At 39.5% G+C, this 24950-nt stretch overlaps 1 protein-coding gene across 4 annotated transcripts in view; it reads right to left on the bottom strand.

Moving 5' to 3' along the window:
• CTNNBL1 (catenin beta like 1) overlaps positions 1-24950 on the bottom strand; it is a 161853-nt gene that overhangs the window by 81688 nt on the left and 55215 nt on the right. For all 4 annotated transcript variants that reach the window (XM_077873122.1, XM_077873120.1, XM_077873121.1 and 1 more), the window contains exons 6-10: positions 18350-18443; positions 15564-15655; positions 6594-6666; positions 6299-6357; positions 4661-4809 (exon numbers count right to left, since the gene is read on the bottom strand). In XM_077873122.1, coding sequence (XP_077729248.1) covers positions 4661-4809; positions 6299-6357; positions 6594-6666; positions 15564-15655; positions 18350-18443 — 467 coding nt within the window. The remainder of the gene's footprint in view (positions 1-4660; positions 4810-6298; positions 6358-6593; positions 6667-15563; positions 15656-18349; positions 18444-24950) is intronic.

The raw sequence follows: 24950 nt of genomic DNA, 5'->3' as shown, positions 1-24950 counted from the left end.
TCTTGCCCTGAACATATATGCTCTCTCTAAAATCAATCAATCAATCAATCAATCAATCTTTTAAAAAATCTGACAAGGAAAACCAGGATTAAATATATCTAGGTGGAAGACTGAGCTCTCAACTATACTGGCTTTTAGTAAGCCATTCCTCATTCTTTGGGTCTATGAATGGGATTTGCTAGAAATTCTATAACCTGATGATTTAAAACAGCAAAAATGTTTCTCAGATCTTTCTCATTCATTTAGAAAATATTTACTAGGAACCTTAATATGTATCTATTGCTAGGTACTAGGGACAAAAGAGGAAGAAGATCTGGTTTCTGTTCTCAAGAGTCTTATAGTACAGTCAGAGATAAACATACAGGATGGCAAATGCTCCCATAGTGGAAAGCCAAGGATGCTAGACCCTAATCCTCAACGTTTGAAAGTGGGTGGGTGGGTATAAGGGTAGGGTTGAGGAAGTAACATAGTGAGAGGATTCTTAAATAGATTTCACCTAATCGCCAAGTGTTGAGGAGGCTAGAATTCTCATGTCTTATTGGGGTGGGAGGAAGGCAGGGAATAGAAAATGATACAACCACTTTGGAAAACGTCTTGGTGGTTTCTAACAGTGAACTTACATTTCCAATATGACCTAGTCATTCCACTCCTAGGTATTGATATGAAAATATATTCAATCTAAAGACTTAAGCAGCTTTATTAATAATAGCAAGACACTGGAAACAACCCAAATATTCATCAAAAGGTGAATAAAGTAAAAAATGGGTACACTGGAATGCAGAAATATAATGGAATACTATTAAACATGAACAAGAACAAATTACAGATACATGCAAAATGAATAAATCTCAAAAACAATCTGTTGAGTGACATAGGCTAAACAAAACAGATTAAATCAATCTAAATTTAAAAATTGATACTTGATTCAGATTAGGAAACATTTAAGTATGTCTGAAGAAACTCAGGTGTGAGAATCTACTTTTTCAACTGTAAATTTTATGAAATCTAAATACAAAGCAAGTACTTTATGAAAATTTAGCACTGAACTGAGATGTAAATATGCACTGGACTTGAAAGACTTCGTAGGAAAAAAAAAGTAAAATGACTCAATAATCTTTTTTATTGATTACCTGTTGAAATGATTTTTATTAAACTAGGTTAAATAAACTGTATTATTAAAATTAATTTTGTTTCTTTTCATCTTTTTTCCATGTTACTACAAAATATAAAACTATGTCTTCTTGTAATATATTTCTATTGGACAGGGCCATTTCATATCTTCATTGTGCTGAAAACAAAGATGCACACATCTGTCAAAATTAAAACCGTACACTTAAAATGGGTTTATTATAAATAAATTATGCTTCAATACAGTCGATAAATATCAAATTGGGTAGTATACAGGGGTATGTGTGTGTGATAATGTGTGTGTAAATGACTATCTTGCTAATGACTTTTGCTTATCAATAATCAGAAATGTAAAAGAAAACTCACAGACATGCAAACACTTAAGAGGAACAGTTTATATAACACATTAAACTATATTGCAGTTACTTACGTCAGCCTCCCTCACTAGCAATTAAGTTTCTCAAAGGCAAGAATCCTACCTTGTTCAGCTCTGTATTAAGCCTAGCATTTAACATAGTAAGTTAACATGGTACTTCATCAGTGTTTTAATAGCTGCAGAACTGGGATCCCTGGGTGGCGCAGCGGTTTGGCGCCTGCCTTTGGCCCAGGGCGCGATCCTGGAGACCCAGGATCGAATCCCACGTCGGGCTCCCGGTGCATGGAGCCTGCTTCTCCCTCTGCCTGTGTCTCTGCCTCATTCTCTCTCTCTGTGTGACTATCACAAATAAATAAAAAAAAATTAAAAAAAAATAAAAAAAAATAAAAATAGCTGCAGAACTGTCCCAGCCACATTAATTTAATTTCCACAAAAATCCCTGCGAATTTGGCATTGTTATTTCCATTTTTCAGATGAAAAACTGAGAGTCAGAGGTCAGAAAGGTTAGCAACTCACCAAATATCCACTAGTCAGTGAAAGAGCTATGTTCCAAACCCACATTTACCTCAATTCCCAAAGCCCATGCTTCCATGCTGTCCCACACTGCCACCTTTCCAGGAGGGTATTTCATGACTGCTCAGTGTCTGAATCACAGTAAGAACCGTACTCAGGAGCAGTGAGACCACAGAAATTTTCCTGAACTTCTAGAGCTACAGCCTCCAGGTCCTGAACGGGTCTCTCTCTAGACCGAGAGCAACTTGGCAGCTCTTGCTAGAAGATCAGGATCAATCTAGTAGGAAAAAAAAATTCCCTCCCAATTAAACCTTCCATTTGGGAGTCTGAAGAAGTAAAATAACACAGAACAAAGAAGCATGGGAAAGAGAAAAGAGGGAATGCTGAGTCTGCTAAAATAGCTAGTTAATGCACAGGAATTAATCTAACAGTAACTTTGGCATTCAAAAATGAAAAGTTAGGAGATCCTACAGAGGTACAGTTTCTAAGGCTTTTGGAGCACCTTTTTAATTAGGCTCCCAGAATCTCAGCATTCCTGTTTGAATAATCCATATTTCTGGTTATTTATTCAGCTCCCCACTGCTGCACATTACCAAGCCATATGCTACAGGAATACATCACTTATATTTGTGCTCAACCATCCAAAGACACTGGCAGTTCAGACCTTTAAGAAGCTTAGGGAAAAGTCCCTGTAGAGTACAGTTTTAAGGTTAGAAGGCCCAGGAAGCCAAATGCATCTTCTTTATATGCTATTTACTTGAGAGAAGGTGGGTCATTTCAACAAAAGGACAGGCAATTAGAAGGGTAAAGGAGATAAACAAACAAAAGACTCAAGAGAGTAAAGCTAGCAAAAATCAGTGAACACTAAAGGCCTCTGAATAATTCCAATGCTCCTTTCTGCACTTTGAAATAGATTTTTTAAAGCAATTCCACAAAAGAAGATTTTCAATCAATTCAAGGTCTGGAATGCACTGGACAAACGAAGAGGTCTACTGTGCCCCCAGCCCTACATAGGCCTTTAAAGAGAAGATATTTTAGAAACATATACCTTGATAATCTTAAATACAAAAGTAGTTTTAAACAAAAACATGGTCGTTGTAGAATTTGTTATAATATCAAAACAACAGAAATTGTCTCAGTATCACCAACAGAATACTAAGTAAGCTCTATTTCCTTAGAGTCCATTATGCAGTTATTGAAAACTCTCACAAAGATCATGTCACAGCACAGGAAATGTCATGTTAAGTTTAAAAAAGTATTGAAATTACATGTGTAACAGGACTAAAAAGCTGGTAAAAACAAAAAAATAATTACAGGAAAAAGGACTGAAAGAAATCTACACCCAAAGTTGGGTTGTGTTTTGGTAACATGGCTGCTTTTTAGCTTTGTAGAGGCAGGAATCTTGTCTCATTCCTTTATAAGCACAGCAAGACACTTAACAGTAGTACCTTATCAGCAGTTTAACAGCAGTTTCACATGTCTATATTCTAAATTATATTTAATAGATATATTTATTGAATTATAAAAAATTGTTTTCAAAGAATTAGATTTTTTAAATAAGATTTTATTTATTTACTAAAGAGAGAAAGCATGCAAACACGCACAGAAGCAGGGGAAGGGGCAGAGGGAGAGGAAGACTCCCTGCTGAGCAGAGAGCCAGACTCAACACAGAGGCTGGATCCCAGGACCCTAAGATCATCACCTGAGCTGAAGGCAGACGTCCAACTGACTAAGCCACCTAGGTGCCCCTCAAAAGAACTAGTTTAACAGAAGTTTCAAGAGCACAATCTCTAGCTGGATTTCATGAAGAATAATAATATTTAGCATCTTCCAGGCACACAAACTCACTCTAGTGGCTCTCAGTTTAAAAAATGGTCCCTTGACTCCATCACATACTCTGGTCACCCCCCACTCCCATTTTCCTATTCCTCTTCTTAGCCAGATTTCTCAAGAGTTACTGATACAAGCTACCTCCCATTTACTTCCAACATTAGGATTCTATGAAATATACTAAGCACGATAACCATTTTAAATACCTTAAGGAATTAGAGCATAAATAATAAAAGATCTAAAAGGAAAGTACTATAAAGAAAAGTTCTAGAACTGTCTTGCACATTTTCATATCTCCTATGCTAGCCAGATAGCATATGTGCAATTCGCAAAAAAATCATATATAATGAAAAATATGTATAAATAAAAATGATATATAAAAACCAAAAATACAAATATATGGCATAGGTAGGTCTACGTGTGATATAAAGTTTAGAAATTGACATAGTTTAGAAGGTCATGACTAGATTTTCCAAAGCCAACGGAGTAAGCTGAGGAGGAGCAAAAAGACATTTCCCTTTAATGGAATGGTCATATCACCAATTGACACAACAGGGCACAAACAGACCAAAATGTACTTTCTATTCATCCACTCTAACTTGAGAGAGGACTCCCCCCCTCCCCCAACACCCACACCCACACACAGAGAGGCACATGCCACATGTGCACATGCACACACCCCTAAAGGCCTTACTGTTTTACATATCTAGGAAACTCAATGGACTAAAAGACCACAGATATGTGTTCTGGAATTTGGGCCAACAGTGAGGAGCTGGACGAAAAAGAGGAAGCACTAGGAGCTAAGAAACATACCTGAGCATGAGATTCATCAGCTGCAGACCCTCGCCCTTCAGGAAGCGCTCACGATTGGAACTGAGCATTAGGCAGGAACAGAGTGAATCAAACAGATTCTCCATCATCTCCTGCTCCTCAGCAGTGCTAGGATTGTGTCTTTTAAACACCTGTCCAGCAAAAACACCAGAAAGCACAAAGCCTTAAGTGAATGTCAGCCAGCACTCAACAATTTCCAAAGTCAGCCTGTCCTGATAACCCCGACAACTTGAAGCAGAAGCTCACTAAACAAAATTCTCACCAGCTTCCACTTTAGACAAACTGGACTTTCTGAGTCACAGGTATTAGATAGCTATCAGTTCAAACAAAAAAGCAAAACACTCAACTGACCACTGGGGTCCACGAGTGATTGAGTTCCACTCGTGTTTTTTTTTTAATCTGTCTCAGATTAAAAAAAAAAAAACAAAAAACCAAATGAACAAAACCCTCTTGCTATGAAATAGAACACAGATAGAGAAAATTCCATAAAAGGCATGTACAGCTAAAACCACCATCTCCAGGTCAAGGAATAACTTTGCCAGCTATCACCAAAGCTCTCTACTTACCCAGACCAACCATGACCCATTTCATTCCTTCTAAAAGAAACCACAATCCAGAAGGGCCACAACCTAAGGAAGATATCTCTAACCATCAGGGCTACTGAACTGTCTCACACAGCAGGTGAGGTTCTAAATCATGGTGTGGTTCTAAATCATGGGATTTAATGAAAGCCGAAGTTCTGTCTCTGCCAGAAATATATGGCAAGTTAAAAGGAAAGCCTTTTTAACTGTATATGCATACCCATAGAGTCTACTACAAAATGATCAATAATCTTGCAGAACAGGACTAAGCACCTTCCCAGAAAACTGGAAACATATTCACATTTCAAAGCTCTATGTTTTGGGGTAGAGGCCAAGCCACTCAGACTGCTGCTGGCACCAAGATGGCAGCTGTATGCAAACTGACATCTCAGACACTCCCAACACTCAAGATTTTATCCAAATGATCTATTTTCAGTCTTGGTTTTGGAATAGCACAGATGAAATTTGTTAGAAGAAATCTTAACAGTGTTTTCAGAATGCCAGCAGAACATTTCAACTAGACTTACATTTCTTATAATGAGAAAATGGCATTTTCTGATTTCTTATTCCAGCCTCTAGAACCACATCCTTCCTTGTCCTCCTCTGTGACCTCTATCCCACTGCATTGGAACTTGTACTCCTTGAGCTTATCTGGATTCTAAATGAATAGAATCCATTTTACTGGCAGATTGAAAGGAAAGGAAGTGAATAGTCTTGGGAGTGGGTCAACTGAAAATAATTTGGTATTCTTGGCCCAAGAATATACACTTGAGCTGGAAGCACACCTCTCCTGAATTGACAAATATCAGAAGATGGAGAAAATCCATAGCAGATATAGCCAGTGATATCTGGCCATAGAGAGCAAATGACTAAGAAAAGGAGGTAAACTATGTAGCTCCACTGTAACCTCAAACCTGCCAACATACTCCATATGGTTTGCATCACATGGCCTATTTCTTCCCACAATTTCCAGCTCCACCTCCCATTTAAAGCAGGCCATGTATCTTCATGGCAGACAGGAAGCATAAGAATTACTCACGGATAACTGCTGAAGAAGCACATCGATTCCATCCAGCTCCCCAAGCAATTCCCTGTTTTCTAAAAGGGGAAAAAAAAAGAGGAAGAAAAAAATGAAGCTAACTGTCAGATTTTACAGCCGTCTAACACTGATACATCAGCAAACAAAATCAATACAGCTTGACAGAGTACAAAAGCTGCACAGAGAGCGAGAGGGAGAGCAAGGGGATGCCAAAGGCAAGAGAGCTTGCTGTCATGATCTGAAACAAGCCTGGCTCCTATCCTAACAGAATATCAATACCGAGAGGGAGCCTCACCATCATTGTCCTGGAGCAGTATGGCCAGCACTTCACTACAATACAGTTTGTTGGCATCGAAAGGCATCTTTGCCTGTGGGGAAATAGGAGAAATAAAAAAAAAAGTTAACAGGCCTTGCTTACTTCCCCAGAAACCAATTTTTCATAAGAACTAGGATCTGAGTTAGAGAACAGAAGTTAGAAAGCAAAAAGGGAGGTTAAGGGAAAAAAAAAAAAAAGTCTGCCTCTGCTCTCAAAGAGATCAGACTCAAATACTACGCGGTAAAACCATAAATGGCAGATGTACACAGTGGCTCTCACATTGCTAATGCCCAGGGATGAAAGTCACCTCCTCAGAGAAGCCTTCCCAGATTTCCCATTTTGAGCCCAGGGACTGCTATCTAGCTAGCACATAGTATATACTCAAATGTGAACTAGTGGAATACTTGAAAGTTTTGAAATTGTAAGACTAAAATCCATTATGAAGTTTTGTTCACATATTACAATCATAAAATTAGGCTGTAAATTAGCTGACAGATGATCAGAGAAGGTAAAAAGAAAGCAAGTTCTTGTTTAGATTAGTTGAATGTATTTATAACAAAGTAGTTCCTTTTGGATTTTTTTTAATGCTTAAAATTTAATTTGAAATCATAAACCTATCTGCTCATGTGCCATAATCTGCCTACTATTTAAAAAGGAAACCACATTAAAAATGCAGAAATGTGTTAATATTTTAACAACCAAATTACTACCCACAATTCTTTCCCTGATGCATGCTCTGCTACTTGGTGTTTCAGAGGGAACATATCTATTGCAGAGAGCATCTTTTATGGCTGTCCACATCGTTGCTTCAGCAGAGAGACTCAAATATCTCACCATTAATAAGGTACCTTCGGATAAAGGTGCACAGAGAGGAGCAAATCTCACTGATATGTTTTTATTTACTGTCCCTTGATCCTTAAAATGCAGGCATGTAGACAACAACTGTTAATCAGCAGCAGCCTTGTTACCTATCCAGGTTTTTGAAATGACAAATAATTTCTGTCCCTGGAAAGGACAGGGAAGTGTTCATCTTACAGCTAACACTTCCGTCACCTTAGTGCTATTCACAGTTCTGTTTGGACATTGATTTTGTACTCAAGAAGGAAGAGTGGCCCCTAATGAAGCAATGCCCAGCAACTTTTCAGTTTTCTATGCACGTCTTTCTCGTCAAGCCTAAGTGCACCCCATAGAGTTTCAGGAAGCTGACCATCTTAGGTTAAAAGATCTGTTAATGCAAAGTCTTACGTGTACTGACTGCAAGGTATGCTCCCTGGGCAAGCTTGAGGCCTTGTTTCAAGAAATTCAGTATAACAGCCAGGGTTTAAATGCAATCTGTAGTGTGTTCCACTTTAAGGAAAGCAGTTGTTTAAAAATCAAAATTCAAAAGTGGTAAGCCTAGAGATGAGCAACTCTATCACATTCAAGTATTTGCTAATAAAATTATCTACTCATATTATTTAAATCATAAGTATTGGTATTTTAAATTATTTAAGCCACACCACTTTACTTATATACAGCTTTTCAAGTACAAGTGTTCTCTTTTGAAACAAGATACACTTAACTAAAAGAAGCCAAAAGACATCATAGCCTGTCTGTGGTTTCAAGGTCTCTTGTCCTTTATTTGATTTTTATAAATCCTGTCTCCAAGATAAAGGGGAGATTTTCTCTTTTTTTTTCCAATGAGTATTTATTGGGCATCTACTATACACAAGACAAAGAACTAAACATGAAAGTACACAGGTAAATAAGACATGAAACTTGTCCATTGTTACGGCACTTAAAAATACTATTAAGGGCAGCTCCGGTGGCACAGCAGTTTAGCGCCGCCTGCAGCCTAGGGTGTGATCCTGGAGACCCTGGATGGAGTCCCAGATCAGGCTCTCTGCATGGTGCCTGCTTCTCCCTCTGCCTGTGTCTCTGCTCCCCCCCCCCCCACCTGTGTGTGTGTCTCTATGAATAAATAAATTAAAAAAAAAATCTTTAAAAAAATAAAAATACTCCTAAAATTATTATATGGTTACATATAACAAGAATCTAGGATCAATGCACCTATGTCTGACTCATGAGCATGTACTACCTATGGGACACAAAGTCTGTAGTTCCCAAACTGTGTGCCGAGGTACCTGAAGTGTGAAACTCAATTGACAAGGGCACTGCAGGATATTTTAAAATTTCCAAACAAAGCACGTGACATTTGACATCTGTTGAGCACTGCATTAACTACTAGCTCCAGGTAAACTCTTTTGATGACATCCTATCTTTGTGAAGCTGGGTTTTAGTGGCTGCTGTAATAAAGGAAACTGTGTGAAAATCAATGTAGAAAAGGAATGAGGGTAATGGTATTCAACTGGATTTCAAGGTTTTAGTTGCGCAGTACTCAAAAGGCACACATATCTATTAGTAAGTAACTGTGGTATTTAAGTATAAAAGAAAAAAGTATTTTCTTTTAATTCATGTATATTACTTTTTCAAATGGCTACTACATTGTTAGGACATAAATATGCATTAAATTCCTTGGACCTAAAACAAACATGATTGTTAGATCCTTTCTGGCATAGGAGCACTGTAAAAACAAAATTCCCAAGACATCCAAGGCACCATGAACTTTAGAGTGGCCATTTATGACTCAAGAAATATTTCTCAGTCTTGTTTCCTTATCTGTAAAAAGCAAATAATAAAAGAACAACCTAATAAAAATTAAAAAATAAATAATAACACAACATCAGGAGAGTTACTATGAGAATTAAATAAGGTAACATGGAAGTATCTAACACATATTAGGTACTACCATGACTGGAATCAGAAATATCCAGGTTAGAATCTCAGCTCTAATGGTGACCAGCTATATGATCTTGGCCAAATTACTCTGTCTCTTTCACCCAATTTCTCTTATGTTAAGTAAAAATAAGTAATAATTTCCCGTTGGGGTGGTTGGATTAAATTAACCAATATACAACATCATCGGCACTCAACAGCTAGTTCTCCTCTATTGAGAATTCCTGATTCCCCCAGGAAATCTCCAGCTTTTGCTGTGATACTTCAAGGAGTTTACAATTTGCCCAAAGTAAATTTTTAAAAATCATAATAATCATTATTTCATCACTTTTTCTATTAAAATATAGGTCCTTCGAAAAACTGGTATGAAGGAGGAAATCTAATCAGAAAGTCAAAATTATTAGACCTCCATAACTCCCCAACACTGAGTCCTAAAATGCCTCAGAGCCTGAAAGAGGTACCAGCTGGGAAGCACCCTGGCAAGAGAGGGAGGCTTTCGAGATACCCAGACCAAACTGTCACGGGCTCTGCCACATATTTCACATGGAGTTGGGGTAATCACTTCCCCTGTGTGGAATTCTTCCCACATCTGTAAATGGAGGATAGCAGCACCCACTTGGAAGGTTGTGAAGATCAGAAATAATGTATGTGAAGTATCTAGAATAGCAATTCCCATATAGTCAACAGCTAATGCATTGACACTCATAATCAGATGGGGAAAACTTATGGTGATGGTAATGACTACCAAAAATTTTAATCTTGTGGGAAACAAATAAAGGAAACTGTGGGCCAGGTGGGAAGGAAGTAGTCTAATCTTAAACATTTAACCAAAGACAAAGAGTCATCAAAGAAGTTTTATTTCTATTTAAATCTCAGCCAGAGGTGATGGCCTCCAAGCCTCCAAAATATCAAACTGCCAAATTACAAAAAGCTATTTAGTGAAAATCAGGAGAAAGGAGAATTCATTTAGTAGGTACAGTCTATTGGAGTTTGCAAAGTTAACCGATGAGTCCCATCGGGACTTGAAGCTTCTGTGGGCTCTCTTCTATCCAGGAACCTGGTGATCCTAAATCTTTCAGCTGTCAGAGTAATTATAGAGTCAAGCATAGGTTTGTACTCAGCATGTACTAGCTTTGAATAAAATTAAACTTCACCTTTTTGGGAACTGCTGCTTTTTTGGAAAGTACAAAACAATTATGTTGCCACCTGCAGCCAGAATCTGCAGGTTATTTCTGCAGCTCACCTCTGGTACCTGGAACACATGGGGCAGGTTCAGACACATCTAGAGCTCTGTACAATTGCTGAAGCAGATTGTGCCCTGTAAAATCCCAGCTCCTGGTCATAGGAGGCTAAGAACTTCCCATCAACCAGTTGTACGTGTAGTATAATGTAGTCAATTCTCAATTAATTAGCTCATATGCTAAATGTTGCAACTGTTTTAGAAATGGTGATTTAACTGGGAAACAAAGGGATTTTTAATTGTGTTTTTTAGAAAAGGAAAAACAAAACTTTGGGTTTTGGTGTTATTTTCAATAGTACACAACATCCTAATAAGCTTGTATTTCCCATAAAAATGAACTGTGATGGTCTCACATTCCTGTTATCTGCTCACTTGCTAACCCATTTAATGCAATTCTCTGCAATGGGTTTCATCCTCTTAGCACAAATTAGTGAAATTTCATTTAGTGGATGAAAAAATCCATGAGTATCTCTATATACTGCTAGGCTACCAGTGCAAAAAGAGGCCTCATCAAGGTAGAATTACTGAAAGAATTACTGAAAGACAACTGAATAAATATGGGATGATCAGTTAAACAGTAACGTTTAACAAGAAACGTAAACGTTAAGTATTCGAGGATGGTGGTTCTCTGACGTTAACCTGCATCCAAGTCACATGGAGCGCTTATTAAAACAGATTGCTAGTCTCACACAAGATGGGCAGAGTCAGTGGGTCAAGGCATAGGTTCAAGACTTTGCATTTTTAACATGTTGCCAGGAACCACACTTAACAATTGAGAGGAGATGCAAATGTAATGGAGACCCAGATCTTGCTTTTATTTATTTTTTTAAAATCTTTTTTTTTTAATTTTTTATTTATTTATGATAGTCACACAGAGAGAGAGAGAGAGAGAGAGAGAGAGAGAGGGAGGCAGAGACACAGGCGGAGGGAGAAGCAGGCTCCATGCACCGGGAGCCTGATGTGGGATTCGATCCCGGGTCTCCAGGATCGCGCCCTGGGCCAAAGGCAGGAGCTAAACCGCTGCGCCACCCAGGGATCCCCAGATCTTGCTTTTAAAGAGTTGAAGGATACTTAAAGAAAGACAATAAGCACGCATACCAAAAAAGTCTGCCAGGTGATAAAAAAATGCTTCAAGAGGATAAATGTCACAGTTATAGTACAGGTCAGAACCCAGATCTGCTGCCTCCCACAAAAGAACCAGGATGGAAAAAAGTAAAATGGCTGAAATTCAGACAAGAGTATGGGCTGGAAGCAAAGTAGTGCCATGGAAATAGTGCACGAAGAAAGTCTGGAGTCTTGCATTTAATTCTAGCTCTTCTCTAATTAGCTGTATGAATTTGGGCAAGGCATTTACTCTCTATAGGTCTTGATTTTTTTTTTTAATCTGTGATAGAAGTTATAAATTTCCTTTCAGTTGTAAAATTGATGGCGGCTACATGGAAGAGTAGGGACTTAAACTGGTTAATGAAGGCTGCGTGTAACTGAGAAGTATATAAGAAAGACAGGACTCATTCCTGGTAGAGGGAGGGGAATGAACAAAGACAGATACAAAGGTCAAAATAATTCTGACCGTTGCAGATCAGGGGGTAGGTAAAAAAGATGTCTGAAAGGTAGCAAGGCTAACATTTAAAAAGTGAGACATGAGAACGTCAAATGAGGCCAAGTACAAGGGGACTTTAAAAGTAGGCAGAGGATCTGAGGCAGAGGTCATCAGCATCGTATAGAGGGAGGTCCTTGAACAGGGAATAGCACACTGAAAATGGGAGTTTTTAAATCTAGTCCAGTAGTGCGGAATTAAACTGGGTAACAATAATGTTCACATCTCCAGAGAGCAGAGGGTATTAGTGAAGGCTGTCCATTAGAATCATAGGTGGAACTTCTCTAAAATATACCAAAGACAGAGACTGAGACAAGGTGTCTGGAAATCTGTATTTTTTAGAGATCCAGCACTCAAATTCAGTATGTTTATGATAGTGAAAATTATAACAAGCACTTTCCCAGATTATGAGAAAAAAGCACAAGGCATTATTTTTAAAAACATACCTTCTTGCTGGCTTCACCCTTAAGCAGGATTCTCATTAATGTTCTGGGCAGACAGGATTTTTCTAAGGGCATTTGCTTACTAGTAAAATAACCTAATAGCATTTTAATGTTTAGATACCCCGAAACCTCAAAAAACTGTTTTAGAGAGAGCAACATGGCTATTTATGCCCTGAGGATTACATTAACACTGTGCCTAAAAGGCAAGAATCACTGGCTTGCTAGACTATTGAGTGGGACTCTTTATTACTCTCATTAGGGTAATGGAATCCAAGGAAAACCCCCAAAGGTCTCAATTTCCCTTCCTGTTACCATTTCAAAAAAAGACTGGCAAGTTTCAACACCTTTCAAAGGGCAGAGGTGGCCTGACATCCTGGTTTAATGACGGATCCCTGAAGCAAATGAAGGAACTCTCAAGGAACTTAAAGAAATTGGTCTTGACTTCAGAGACAAGAGCTATTGGATTGTTTTGTGTATTTTAAGGTTGGAGCTCTCACCTATGGCCACCCCAGCAACAACTCAGGTCCCTGCCGTCTATCCTGTCCCCTCAATTCTGTGTTGGACTTTCCTCTCCTCCACTCCTCACTCCCAAAATGTTTTAAGGCTTTGGAGAATAAAAACGTGTTGAATGTTGAGGAAAGAAACTGAGAACTACATGGGGAAACAAGTCTAGTCCTAAAACCAAAGGACATCAAGACCCATGAGAGGAGGTCAAAAGAAGTTCCAAAGATGACACTGCATGAATTAATCAGACCTGATTTTTTTTTCCTAAAAGGTAGGAGAGAGAGTGTGTGTGTGTGTGTGTGTGTGTGTGTGTGTGTGTGTGTGAGAGAGTGAGAGAGAGAGAGAGAGAAAGAAAAGGAGTTGTAATCTACTGAACTATGCACTAAGTTTATACTCTGTAAGGCACATGTGCCCATATCCACTGACGGTAGTATCAGCTGAATATCAAGTCAAGCTGTAGAAGTCTGTTATAGATTTCATGAAAACAAATGGTTAAATAAGTAGGACTATGGAAGAATTCAATTGTCAGAAAGAAGAGTAATTGTGAGGCATATGCTATCTTAGGCAGAACATTCTTCTTGGGCCCTGCCAGACAGTAGAGGGTAATCTGACCTGACATACCTCAGACTTTCTGGATCTCTGTAAGGCTGTGAAGCATAGCAAGGCCATGAATACTTCTAGCTGTAAAATGCCTCCTTCTCACAGAAAAGCTGGGGATACTTGCTTGCCTGAGGACCAATTCAGTAGCATATAAGCAGTCCCAAACTGCCTTCCATCACACCTGTGATTAAAACTACTCTTTTTTTTTTTTTAAAGATTTTTATTTATTTATTCATGAGAGACACAGAGAGAGGCAGAGATATAGGCTGAGGGAGAAGCAGGCTCCCTATGAGGAGCCCGATATGGAACTCGATTCCAGGATCACAACCTGAGCCGAAGGCAGATGCTCAACCACTGAGCCACCCAGGTGCCCCTAAAACTACTCTTTTAAGAGAAGCTCTTGCCTCTCTCATTTCTCATTTACTCTATGGGACAGCACTAATTGTTAAAAAGACAGCAAAAGATCTATACGAAGAAGAGAGAATAAATAATCTAAAAGAAATATAAATATGAACAAAGGCTATAAATAGTAAATTAAAAGAGATGAGTAGCTAACAAACAAGCGGTAGCCAATATTCTTTCCCTGATTTTAAAATTCCAAAATAAAATCAAATCTGTTTTCATTTAGCAGATTAACAAAATTTTAAGTCTGATAGTATCAGATGTTGCTAGGGGAAACAGATACCCTGAAATCAGTGGGGCAGCTTTTATGCAGGACAACTCACCAAAAATATTAATGTGTGTATCCTCCAATCTATCAATTCTACTTCTAGGAGTTTATCCTACAGAAAAACTAACAGAAGTATGCAAGGAAAAATGTGTATATGAATATTCACTGTAGTACTTCTTACAACAGTGGAAAATTATTATGCAACAATGAAAAAGTGTTATAAAAAGGGGAATGGTTAAATTAATTTTGATATGTGCATAAAACAGAGTACTGGGACACTTGAGTGGCTCAGTGGTTGAGCAGCTACCTTCAGCTCAGGGCATGATCCCAGGGTCCTGGGATTGAGTACCACATCAAGCTCCCCGCAGGGAGCCTGCTTCTCCCTCTGCCCAGGTCTCTGCCTCTCTCTCTGTGTCTCTCATGAATAAATAAATAAAATCTTTAAAAAAAAAAAAAAAAAGAATATTAGGCAGCTCTTAGTTCAGTGAAAAAAACCAACTTGCAAAATAAAATACTATATAATTCTGTTTGTGAAACACACACATTCCCAGATACACAGAAAACTTCTTGAAGGACAGGTAAAATATTGCTAATAGTGGCTGCCTCTGGCAGATGGAATTAGAAGGAATCTACTGAGGGGAGCTTTTACTTTCAGTTTTAAACCTTCTGTACCACATGAATTCGTATTTAAAAATGTTTATAATATTTTCAGAGATATTGAAGGCTACTTTTTTTTAAAGGGTTTTATTTATTTATTCATGAGAGAACAGAGAGGCAGAGACCTAGGCAGAGGGAGAAGCAGACTCCCTGCGGGGAGCCTGATGCGAGACTGGATCCCAGGACTCTGGGATCACAACCTGAGCCAAAGGCAGATGAGCAACCCCTGAGGCATCCAGGTGCCCCTAAAGGGTACTTTAAAGCCTCTTCTTTAAAAAAACAAAAACAAAACAAAACAAAACAAAACGAAGAAGCAATAAAGAGACAAGAGAAAGATTGTCTGAAAGATTCCCAAACTAGATCCCAAAGCAAAAAAGGACAAACATCTGTGCCAGTGACCCAGCTTCAGCCAGGCCCAGAGCAAAGAACAATGTGAGCTAGGGTCCCACAATGCCAAACTGACCTTCAGCCTCTTCAATAGCCACTGCAGAAGACCCTGCTGGGCAGCCTCAGTACACATCTCAGGTCGGAACTCTGCCATGTTTTCCACAATAGCTGAAAGGAGACAGACGCCAGTCATTTGGGAGGGCAATTTTGTTTCCATCTGCAACAAGCTTGTTTCCTTTCCCAGGACAAGCCCCATATTCCTCTGACTTCCAGTATTCCTCCTAGCCAGATGCTGTATTGTCATTATTAGATTAACCAGGGAGATTCTATGGTTTATTTTTAATTCAAGTAACATTGCAACTAAAACTCATAACTGAAAATGATGAAATTCACAAAAGGAGTAAGTGATAGATGTTCTGTGCTAATAGGGAACCACACTAGAGCAGAACACACAGAAAGGTGGCTATTTACCTAGGAAGGCATTCTTAGTCCTCATTGTACTGTAGTCCCAGGGACCTGTAACCAAAGACACAGGGGACTGGGCATGAAGCCTTAGGGAAAAAAATCAGGGGATGGTGAATTCAGTCTCTTCCCTTCCTGATTCATTCATTTTCAGTTCTCTTTCTCTGGATATTACAAGAGAAGCAAGCATGATCTTCTTAATTGAACAAAATAATGTGCACAGAGGGGAAAGGCCATGCTGGCAGAGGTAACTGTCAGGTACTCGGAAGCAAATATAATTGGTCCTGCTATCTCCTACAACAGCCAAATTGCTGCTTAATAGAAAAATTAAAACTTAGGAGGCCAAAGGAAAAAAAGTTATTACATGACCACAATATTTAAAAAGGGAACATTTTTTTAAAAACCCCTATTGTTCCATTCTAACACATCCTATGCTTTCATTTCCGTTGGGGCCCCTTCAGCTCCCCATCCCAGGATATGTTACTATTATAAAGGAGATAGGGTTAGTTCTAAATTCTCTAAGGCCAATGCCCAGAACACATCAGGTCTGAGTTTTGAAGGAGAAAGAGCTAAAGAAATCACCGTATATGTCTTAGGTTCTTCCTCACTCCTCTGCCCGTGTCAGCCAGTGGCAAGTTAAAGACTCAGTGGGCAGCCCTCTCAGGTAGTGGAATACAAATCTATGTTAGCAGAGTAGCAATGAGACCCCTGAGAGCTGAGGACCACCACAACACCCTAAGTTACTTTCTCACATTTTCCAGCAAAATCAATTCATTCATTTTAATCTCTTATGCCCTTATTCTTCTGCTTACACTGTAGATGGCTTCCTGTTGCTCTTTAGAGTTGAATCCAATCATCCTGCCTTGGTTTACAAGATTGTCTTCCACAATCTGGGCAAACTCATGCCTCAGGTCCCATCTTCCACTACTGCTACCTCCTATTGCCACAATACATACCTACTCTTTTCTCAAGCCCATGCCCATGAACAGCTTTGCAATTGTAACTCTCTCCCATCCAAGGGTCCTTCTCACATTTCTCTGTCAAAACATACCTGTCTTCACATTCAGCCCCAATCAGCTACCTTTAAAGACCCTTCCTCACTTCCATACTGCTGTCCACTGACTCCTATTATACCATTTGTCATTCTGTATTATCTTTCCTTTCTGTTTAAGACTTCCCATCAGTCTGCTTCTTAGGAAGTAAGATCATGCTTAATTCATCTTTAATGTACCCCAGCATCCAGCACAGGGCCTCACAAATAGGAGGCATTCAATAAATGAGAGAGGGATGAACCTCCTGAGCTGATGGTAGGTGACCAATTTGAAACTAGACAGATCTCTAAAGCCTGCCAGCCTGGTGCTGTTTTCATTATACCAGGCCCTTTTTATTAAGTCAGTTAAGACTTTTGATAAAGTTTCTATTCAGCAAAATCCAGCATTAGGCTAACAGATGGTAATGCCAAATTCTAGCTCTAGACTGAAGCCAACCCCCAAGTTACAGATTGTTGTGTTCTCTCTTCTCTTAGTCCCTTGGTGCTATGTCTTCCCTCTTCTTTATGACAATGGTCACAGAAGAGAGTATAAAACAAGAGAAATCTGTGGTAGACAAAAGAGCTGAGAGGAAAATCTAATCTAATCAAAATTTCTGCTTCAGCTGGGCCTCATTCATTTCTCAAGCTCTGTTTAAGATATGTCACCTTTGGTTTTTTGTTTTTTTTTTTTTTTTTTAATAAGACAATGACCAGTGTTAAAGAGGACTACCCAAAAGCATAATTTTAAATAGGCTAATGGTTTGGCAACTTTGCAAGGAAAAAGACCTGGGAGATTCAAGGAGGAAGAAGGGAAATACTGCAAAGAAATCCACTTAAATTAACATATGATGAAGGTGCATCCAAGTTAACAATAATACTTCAACTCTGGTTACATGGCAAACTACACATAAGACAAAGAAACACTTAACTCTTTTTAAAATAAACTATCTTATAAGGGTACTCCACTGTGCCAAAGTTTGTAGTCCCACTGAAGGAAAGAAGGAAGAAAAACCAATATAGGGGGATTAAAAATTATAAAATACACACTTTCTAAAGCTTAAAAAAAAAAAATCACCCTGCATAGGCATGACTCTAACATTTGGAGGCAAAGGCCTGCTAACAGAAGTGTTTTTGTCCAGGAAGTTATCTACTTAATGGACTTCCAATTTTATTACTGCAAGCCAAACCAAACCAAACCTGCAGTTATATGAAATTTACACAAGGGTCTTCATTTTTGGAAAAGCAGTCTGGGAGCAGAAGGAAAGAAAATACCACTACTGTTGATTCTATTATGAAGGAAGAAAGAAATGAGCACAAAGCCCCAAAACAAACAAGACGGTTTCAGGATCACTGGTCGCCCTGCCCCTCACCTAGAGTATTATGGACACCATCCGCCTCTTCTTTCACAGACTCATCCAGGCGCTCCAGATTCTGCACAAGCAGGGCCACCACTTGCCCATCCACCTTCAGCAACAGAGAAGCAAAAGGAGAAAGGGATACATGTCACAAAACAGTCTCTCAAATGCTCCCATTCCCATACTCTGCTCACCTGCATGAACAAAATAACTGACCACCCATGGTTCTACAGTGTGCTCTCTCATCCCATTATCTCTTGGAGTCTTGAAGTGACTCCAAGGTAAAGAAAGGGCAGGCTTCATTATCCCTAACTTATGATGAGTAAATCTAAGCTTAAGGAGACAAAGTAAAATTCAAGGTTACAAAGTTAGTGAGTGCTAGCACTAGCACTTGAACCCAGGCCTTTGAAAATCAAGTTTAGCACTCTTTCTACTTCTCTGTGGTACTGAAACAAACACCCTGGAAAGTACCATCTGAAATCAGGTCAATAGTTTGTTCCAGGGGAGCCTGAGTGGCTCAGAGGTTTAGCGCCTCCTTCAGCCCAGGGCTTGATCCTGGAGACCCAGGATCGAGTCCCATAATGTTGGGCTCCCTACATGGAGCCTGCTTCTCCCTCTGCCTGTCTCTCTCTCTCTCTCTCTCATGAATAAATAAATAAATAAAAATCTTAAAAAAAAAAAAGTTTGTTCCAGTCAAAAGCATGGTTCTAGACCACAGCACCAAGAGATGTTTAGTTGGGAAGTTTACTCACCATACTTTACACAGACCTCAAAATTTAGGGTTAAACTCAAAACATTCCTAACATTCTATACTAAGCTATTATGAAACTATTACTTCTGATGAATTTCTAATTCCTTCTTGAGAAGAGTATTAACATAATAAAATGCCTGACATTTGTATTACATTTAATGCACAGAACAGCAATTAAATCTCTTTAATTTGATTCACACAACCTTATAGAAAACTCTCAGTAGCCACATCACAGAGCCGATATTCAGAGATTAACGGTTTAGCCAAGACCAAATGGCTACTGAGCAGTGGCAGCAAAAGCAAAAAACAAGCTTCTTTCTTTGGTGAAAGAACCCTTTTACTACTTCACGCTTCCCTCTGTGCACAGTTTGTACTCTTAGGGAGACTGCCCTTTGGGTAACCCTGATGCAAACCTAGGAAGGTAACTAAGGAAACACTACAGTGATTATCCACCTGGTAATGACTTCTCATCAGGAGCCAGTCAAGAACCTGTACAGGAACAGAACACCTGCTGTGTGTCTGTGGTATATCCTCTCTGACTGCCTCACTGAGGAAATGGGAATAAATTATAAAGATTAAATAAAATTATGTGGCATGCCTTACCCTGGGTCTAGATTAAACATTAAGTAGAGAGTTTGAATATAGTTCTCGACCCTTTCTGACATCTGATCATTCACTATTTGCACCTGCCACAGACCAAGAAAAACTCCAGTCCTTTGAAGGAAGTCACCAAACCCTTGTTCATCCTGGCATACTTTTCCAAGGGTAGTACAAGGCTACAGTACGTGACAGACAGTCATTTTGCTAAATTCAAACAAACTGACACTTACTTCGTGTAAATGCAATCAGGTCTTTTATAAAAACTGTTCTATCTACTCTCATGTAATCCTCACAGCTTTTAAAGATGAGTAAACAAAGGTCCAGAGAGGTTAACTAGCTTGGCCAAAGTCACAAATGTTGTGGCAGTAGTGATTGGCTCTAAGCGCCTATTTTTTCCAATCAGATCCTGTTACTTTGGGGAGGGGAAAACAAAGGAGAGAGAAGGAAACATCTCATTCGACTGACACTGCCGGAGCACTTACATATAAGACACCCTACAACACAATTCAAACCGAGCCCGAGAACAGAACAATGGCAAGAGGGACAGATCTTGAAATAAGACCCCTTTATTCTTTATTGGTGATACTTAAAAGAAGCATCTATCAAGGAGAAAAAACTGAAATTATTGACTAATATGCAAACCTGAATCATACATGAGGTAATTTCTAGGCTCTGCCGTTTATGGTGTGAAGAACAAAGCAAGACACTAGCTGCAGATTTGAGAGGGTACTGATGCCAGAATTGAGGGTGCCCATAAATACAAGAATGAGCTGTTTTCCCCTCTTATTCCAAGGAGATACATAATCTCGCTCTCAAATCTCACAGCCAGCAAAAGCTTCACTGAAGAAATCCACCGCAATGTTTTCCTTAATTAATTGGACAATTTGAGGATGTGAGAGGAAACAGAAAAACATCTGGGGGGAAAATATGAACCATGTCACAGTTTGTTTTTCCCTAAATCACCCTGATTGACTTATAATCTCCCTGAATCCTAAAGCAGCAGACACTGCAAATCCACTGGGTATCACACTGCTTGTTGGTTCTACAAACTGCCTCACTCATTTCAATTGCTTATTACTGCTTTATCTGCATTATTTTTCCCTCTTTCCTTGATTCTTAGTTAACGTTTCCCATCTCTGCTGTCTGGAAAATGGTGGGGGGCGGGGTGGGGGGAGGACAGTGGCAGTACACAACGCATTCAAATCCCAGAACTGAATGGGTCTTTGGCTGAAGGAATATCTTTTTCCTTGCCACGGAAATCTAACTTCTAACAGACAGCTTTTTCAAGCTTGCAAAATGTGAAACTTTATGTTTAGCTGGGTTAAATGCAATTTTATCTAATTTTAGGAGGGTCAAAGCAGTCAAAATACATTCAGCTCAGAAAACTCTTGGGAAAATATTTGTATTATGCATAGCTCTGGATATCACCTAGTAGGAGCACAAAGTAACATTCTGTATTAACCCCCTAGCCCCTTGGGTCTACCACCTTCATGCCAATGTTTTGGATCTGTGACTAAGCCTGAAACCAAAACAAATCCTGGTCAGGGACCAGAGCGTCAGCCAGAGCAACCCTGGCCTTGGAAATCATGACTGTCTGAAGCCTGATGTCTTCTGGTAAGTCACTGGATACTTCAGCTTGTTAGCAGGTCTCCTAAACAATATTCTGGCAGGTCCTACTGAGACCAAGTTCAAGGGCATGTTCAGATATCCTTTTCCACTTGACCAGGGAAGAATAAAGAGAAAAGGAGGAAACTTTTAAAAAGGACAGATGAGAAGGTTCGAAGGATTCTTTTTCTATCTTGTACAATCTGCCAATAACCTTTCTTAAAGAGTGTGGAGTAAAATTTTCTACCTGCTATGAGTTCTGGAAATTTCATATTTGAAAAACTAGGAAAAAACTTTCCATATCCACTGAATCTTGATCACCCAGTAAGTTTTGAGGATACATACGGCAATATGGTCAGAACGCAAAACTTCATTCCTGCTGTCATTTATCTAGAAATATTTTAGCTTCCCCTGTTGCTCCTCCAATTCATTATCCACACAGCTGCCAAGAATGGTCTTCCTAAAAAGTTAGGCCAGACTATGTTACTACTCCCTTGCTCAAGATACTCCAGTTACTCTCCTTCATACTGGCAATTCCACTCCAACTTCCTACCAAGGCCTACAAAACCCTGAGCAACCTAACCCTGGCCGTGCTCTCTCCCCTCCCCCAAGCTGTCTGTGCTCAGACAATTTTTCTGTTCCTTGAATCTGTCAAGCTCATTCCTGCCTTAGGTCCTTTGCACTTGTCCCATCTCGCCCTCAGTCATTCTGAATGGCTGGTTTCCTCTTGTCATGCCGAGCTCAGGCCTTCCCTGACTGTCAAATCTAATGTGACTTCCCAGTCACCATACATCACATCACTGTATTTTAATCCTTTATGTAACAGAGAATCACTAACTAGTTTCTGATCTGTTTACTGCTTCTCCCTACGCTAGAATTTGAGCTCCACAAAAGCAGACTGTCTCTTGCTCACCACTATATACCCGATTCCTGGAATGTAGAACATACAAAGCACTCAATAAGCATTCAATGAATGAACGAACTAATGAATTTTGCTTGGGACAAATACAAATGAAGGTGAAGACATTAAAAGAAATGAGAAGGGATAAAAATGATAGGATCCAGACATTTACATAATAAATGCCTTTAAGGGCAACCACAAACCTGCCAAGCTCAGCCCATGCATTGCCTGTGCCTCAGTAGCACAAATGCATTGCCAACCAACCCAAGCCAAACCACCACAGAACCTCAAAGTTGAATGTTTACGTAGGGTTAATTGAGTGCAAGAATGGGTATGGAGAGCAACCCCTGAGTCTCCATATCAAAGCCACTTTGTGAAACTCTTTACCAAATGGTGGCTCCTAGCCACCATGGCCAATGTCATGGCTCAGCCTCAGAGAGTCCACCTCTTCTCCTGGGACACCTGCATGCATCCTCCTGTTAAAGCTTCCCTTTGAGGCCACAGAAAGTACCTGCAGTCTTTACTGATTCTTTCCCATCACAAGTGATTTGCTCCTTCTTCCCCACTTCCAGAGAAGCTTCATCTCTCACAACTGTTCTTAATATTCTGCCCCGCAGTATTACTTATTTCATCTTTTTTTTTTAATCAAATATCTATCGTGCCTTATTTAGGTCCATTCTCTTCAAAAAATTTTTTGAGTATTTATTCAGTGTTTTTTGAACATTTTTTGAAAGTGAAAAAAAAATGCTTGTTGAACTCAACAAACATAAACCTCTTGCTGCATGGTAGATGATACAAACTGTTTTAACTTGACATTTACTAAGTATTTAGTATGTCCCAGGCATAATAACACCCTTATGAAGATAATGGCCAACATTTACTTGGCGTTTATACTGTGTTGGACACTGTCCTAAAGATTTATTAAATATCTCATTTATTCCTCACTTCAGTGTTATGCAATAGGCACTACTGGTACCCCCATTCTACAGAAGAAGAAACTGAGTACAGAGAGATTAGGTAACTTTCCCAAGGACACACAGTTGGTAAATGATAATTTGGCCATTCCCTTGATGGGAATCACATCTCACAAAAGATTAACTTATAAATAGATGGTCTCTAAGCCAATGTGACAAGTGCTATTACACATAAAGTGCTAAAAGAACACAAACTCCAGTCGGGGGATGAGCCTAAAAAACACTCAGAAGAGACAAGCTTTAAGTCAGGCTTTAAAAGAAGAGTGGGAGTATCGCAAGTAGTCTAGGAGAAGCAAGGCTTGCCATGCTGAAAGCAGGTCTATGCAAAGGCATGGGGCTGCCAAGCACATGGCAAATTTGGGGACTAGTAAGTAAGAAATGACTGTAATCTAATCATAACCCTCAAGAAGTCCTAAGACTTCTTTAGAGAGGTATGCCAAAGAAGTGTCATTAAAGCAGTATACCCTTGCATTTACTACTCTTCAGAAAAGACTCTATTTTCCAGGCTATCAAATCAGTTTGTTACAAAGCACAAATATTCACCTTTTGCTTAAGTAATAACTGTAGATACAGACCAAATTTTAAGCCCCAAAGATCCCCAAGAATGCCAGGATAGCACTCTCTCCCCACAAATGTGCTAGTCTATTGCTTAGGACTTCCAACTGCGAAAAAGACCAAGGCAATAACTGCAAACTGCACACCACAATAAATTCTGCTCTGTGCCCTCTAGCCTCTGCTCATGCAATTCCAAGCCTCTGATATTGGCCCCAAATTAAAACTACAAAGACAACTCAACTCTTGTAATATGAGAATACTTATCAAACTTCTACTGAATGCAGCGCAAGGGTGGAGAAAAAAAACAAATGAAAGACCATCCACCAGTTCTGTTCTCTGTTATTTACTGATGGCTTCTGACTGGCTGCAGACAAGTAAATAATATATAGGAGTCTAGGAACGCTCAATTGTGATTCACACCAACCCCATCAGTATAAAGCTGTTAAGAGTCAAAATCTTAAAATGATAATAAAAAAAAAAAAACCTAAACAAACAGAAAACCCTGTGTAGCAGCTACCTAACAGCTCCCCAGACTGAGGATGAACTGTTTCTTTCCAAACAAACAATAAAATCTGCACAATCCAGCTTTTGTTGGTGGGCTTAGCAACACAGAAAACACAAAGGGGGCTTTTGTGTGAATTGCTGTTTCTGGGTACGTTTTACAGGCAGCAGCCAGGCTAGCTGCTCTCTCTCTCATCTCCCCTATTCACACAGGCAAAGGATGGTAATTAAAATCAGCCCAGGGACCAGGCAGGAAGGCTCACTCAGGGCCACTATAATTAACCTCTAGTAGGTAAGACTGCACAAATGCCACTGTGGGGACCCAGAGCAGGAGCAAGGGCCACAGCCTTCCTTCAGATGCTCCTCAAAACAAAAGGACAACCCAAGATCATCCTTTTCTTTCTGCACAGTGGTTCAAAGGAAAAATAAAGGTCCTGAATTCTACAAAAGTGGCAGTTCGCTCTAGGAAGGAGCTTGAAAGAAAAATGGCAATAGAAATTTTCATCAAACTCAGTCACAAATAGCCCTGCTGGACTCCAGCCTCATGCTCTGTAGGAGACAGTCCTTCATATCCAGTGGGTTCACAGCCTTTCCATTCACACCAAATACCAGTAACAAGCATGGCACATGGAAAATTTCTAGTGTCAAGGACCTTGAGAGAGAAAGAGTGAGGAGAGGGTGGGTGGAGCAGCAATGGGGTGTCAGAATCATTTGGGGCCCCAGTCACAG

This window comes from Canis aureus, chromosome 26, assembly GCF_053574225.1.
Source record: "Canis aureus isolate CA01 chromosome 26, VMU_Caureus_v.1.0, whole genome shotgun sequence".
NCBI lineage: Eukaryota > Metazoa > Chordata > Mammalia > Carnivora > Canidae > Canis > Canis aureus.
Note: the sequence above shows the minus strand (reverse complement) of the source record. Positions and strands in the feature narration are given on the sequence as shown.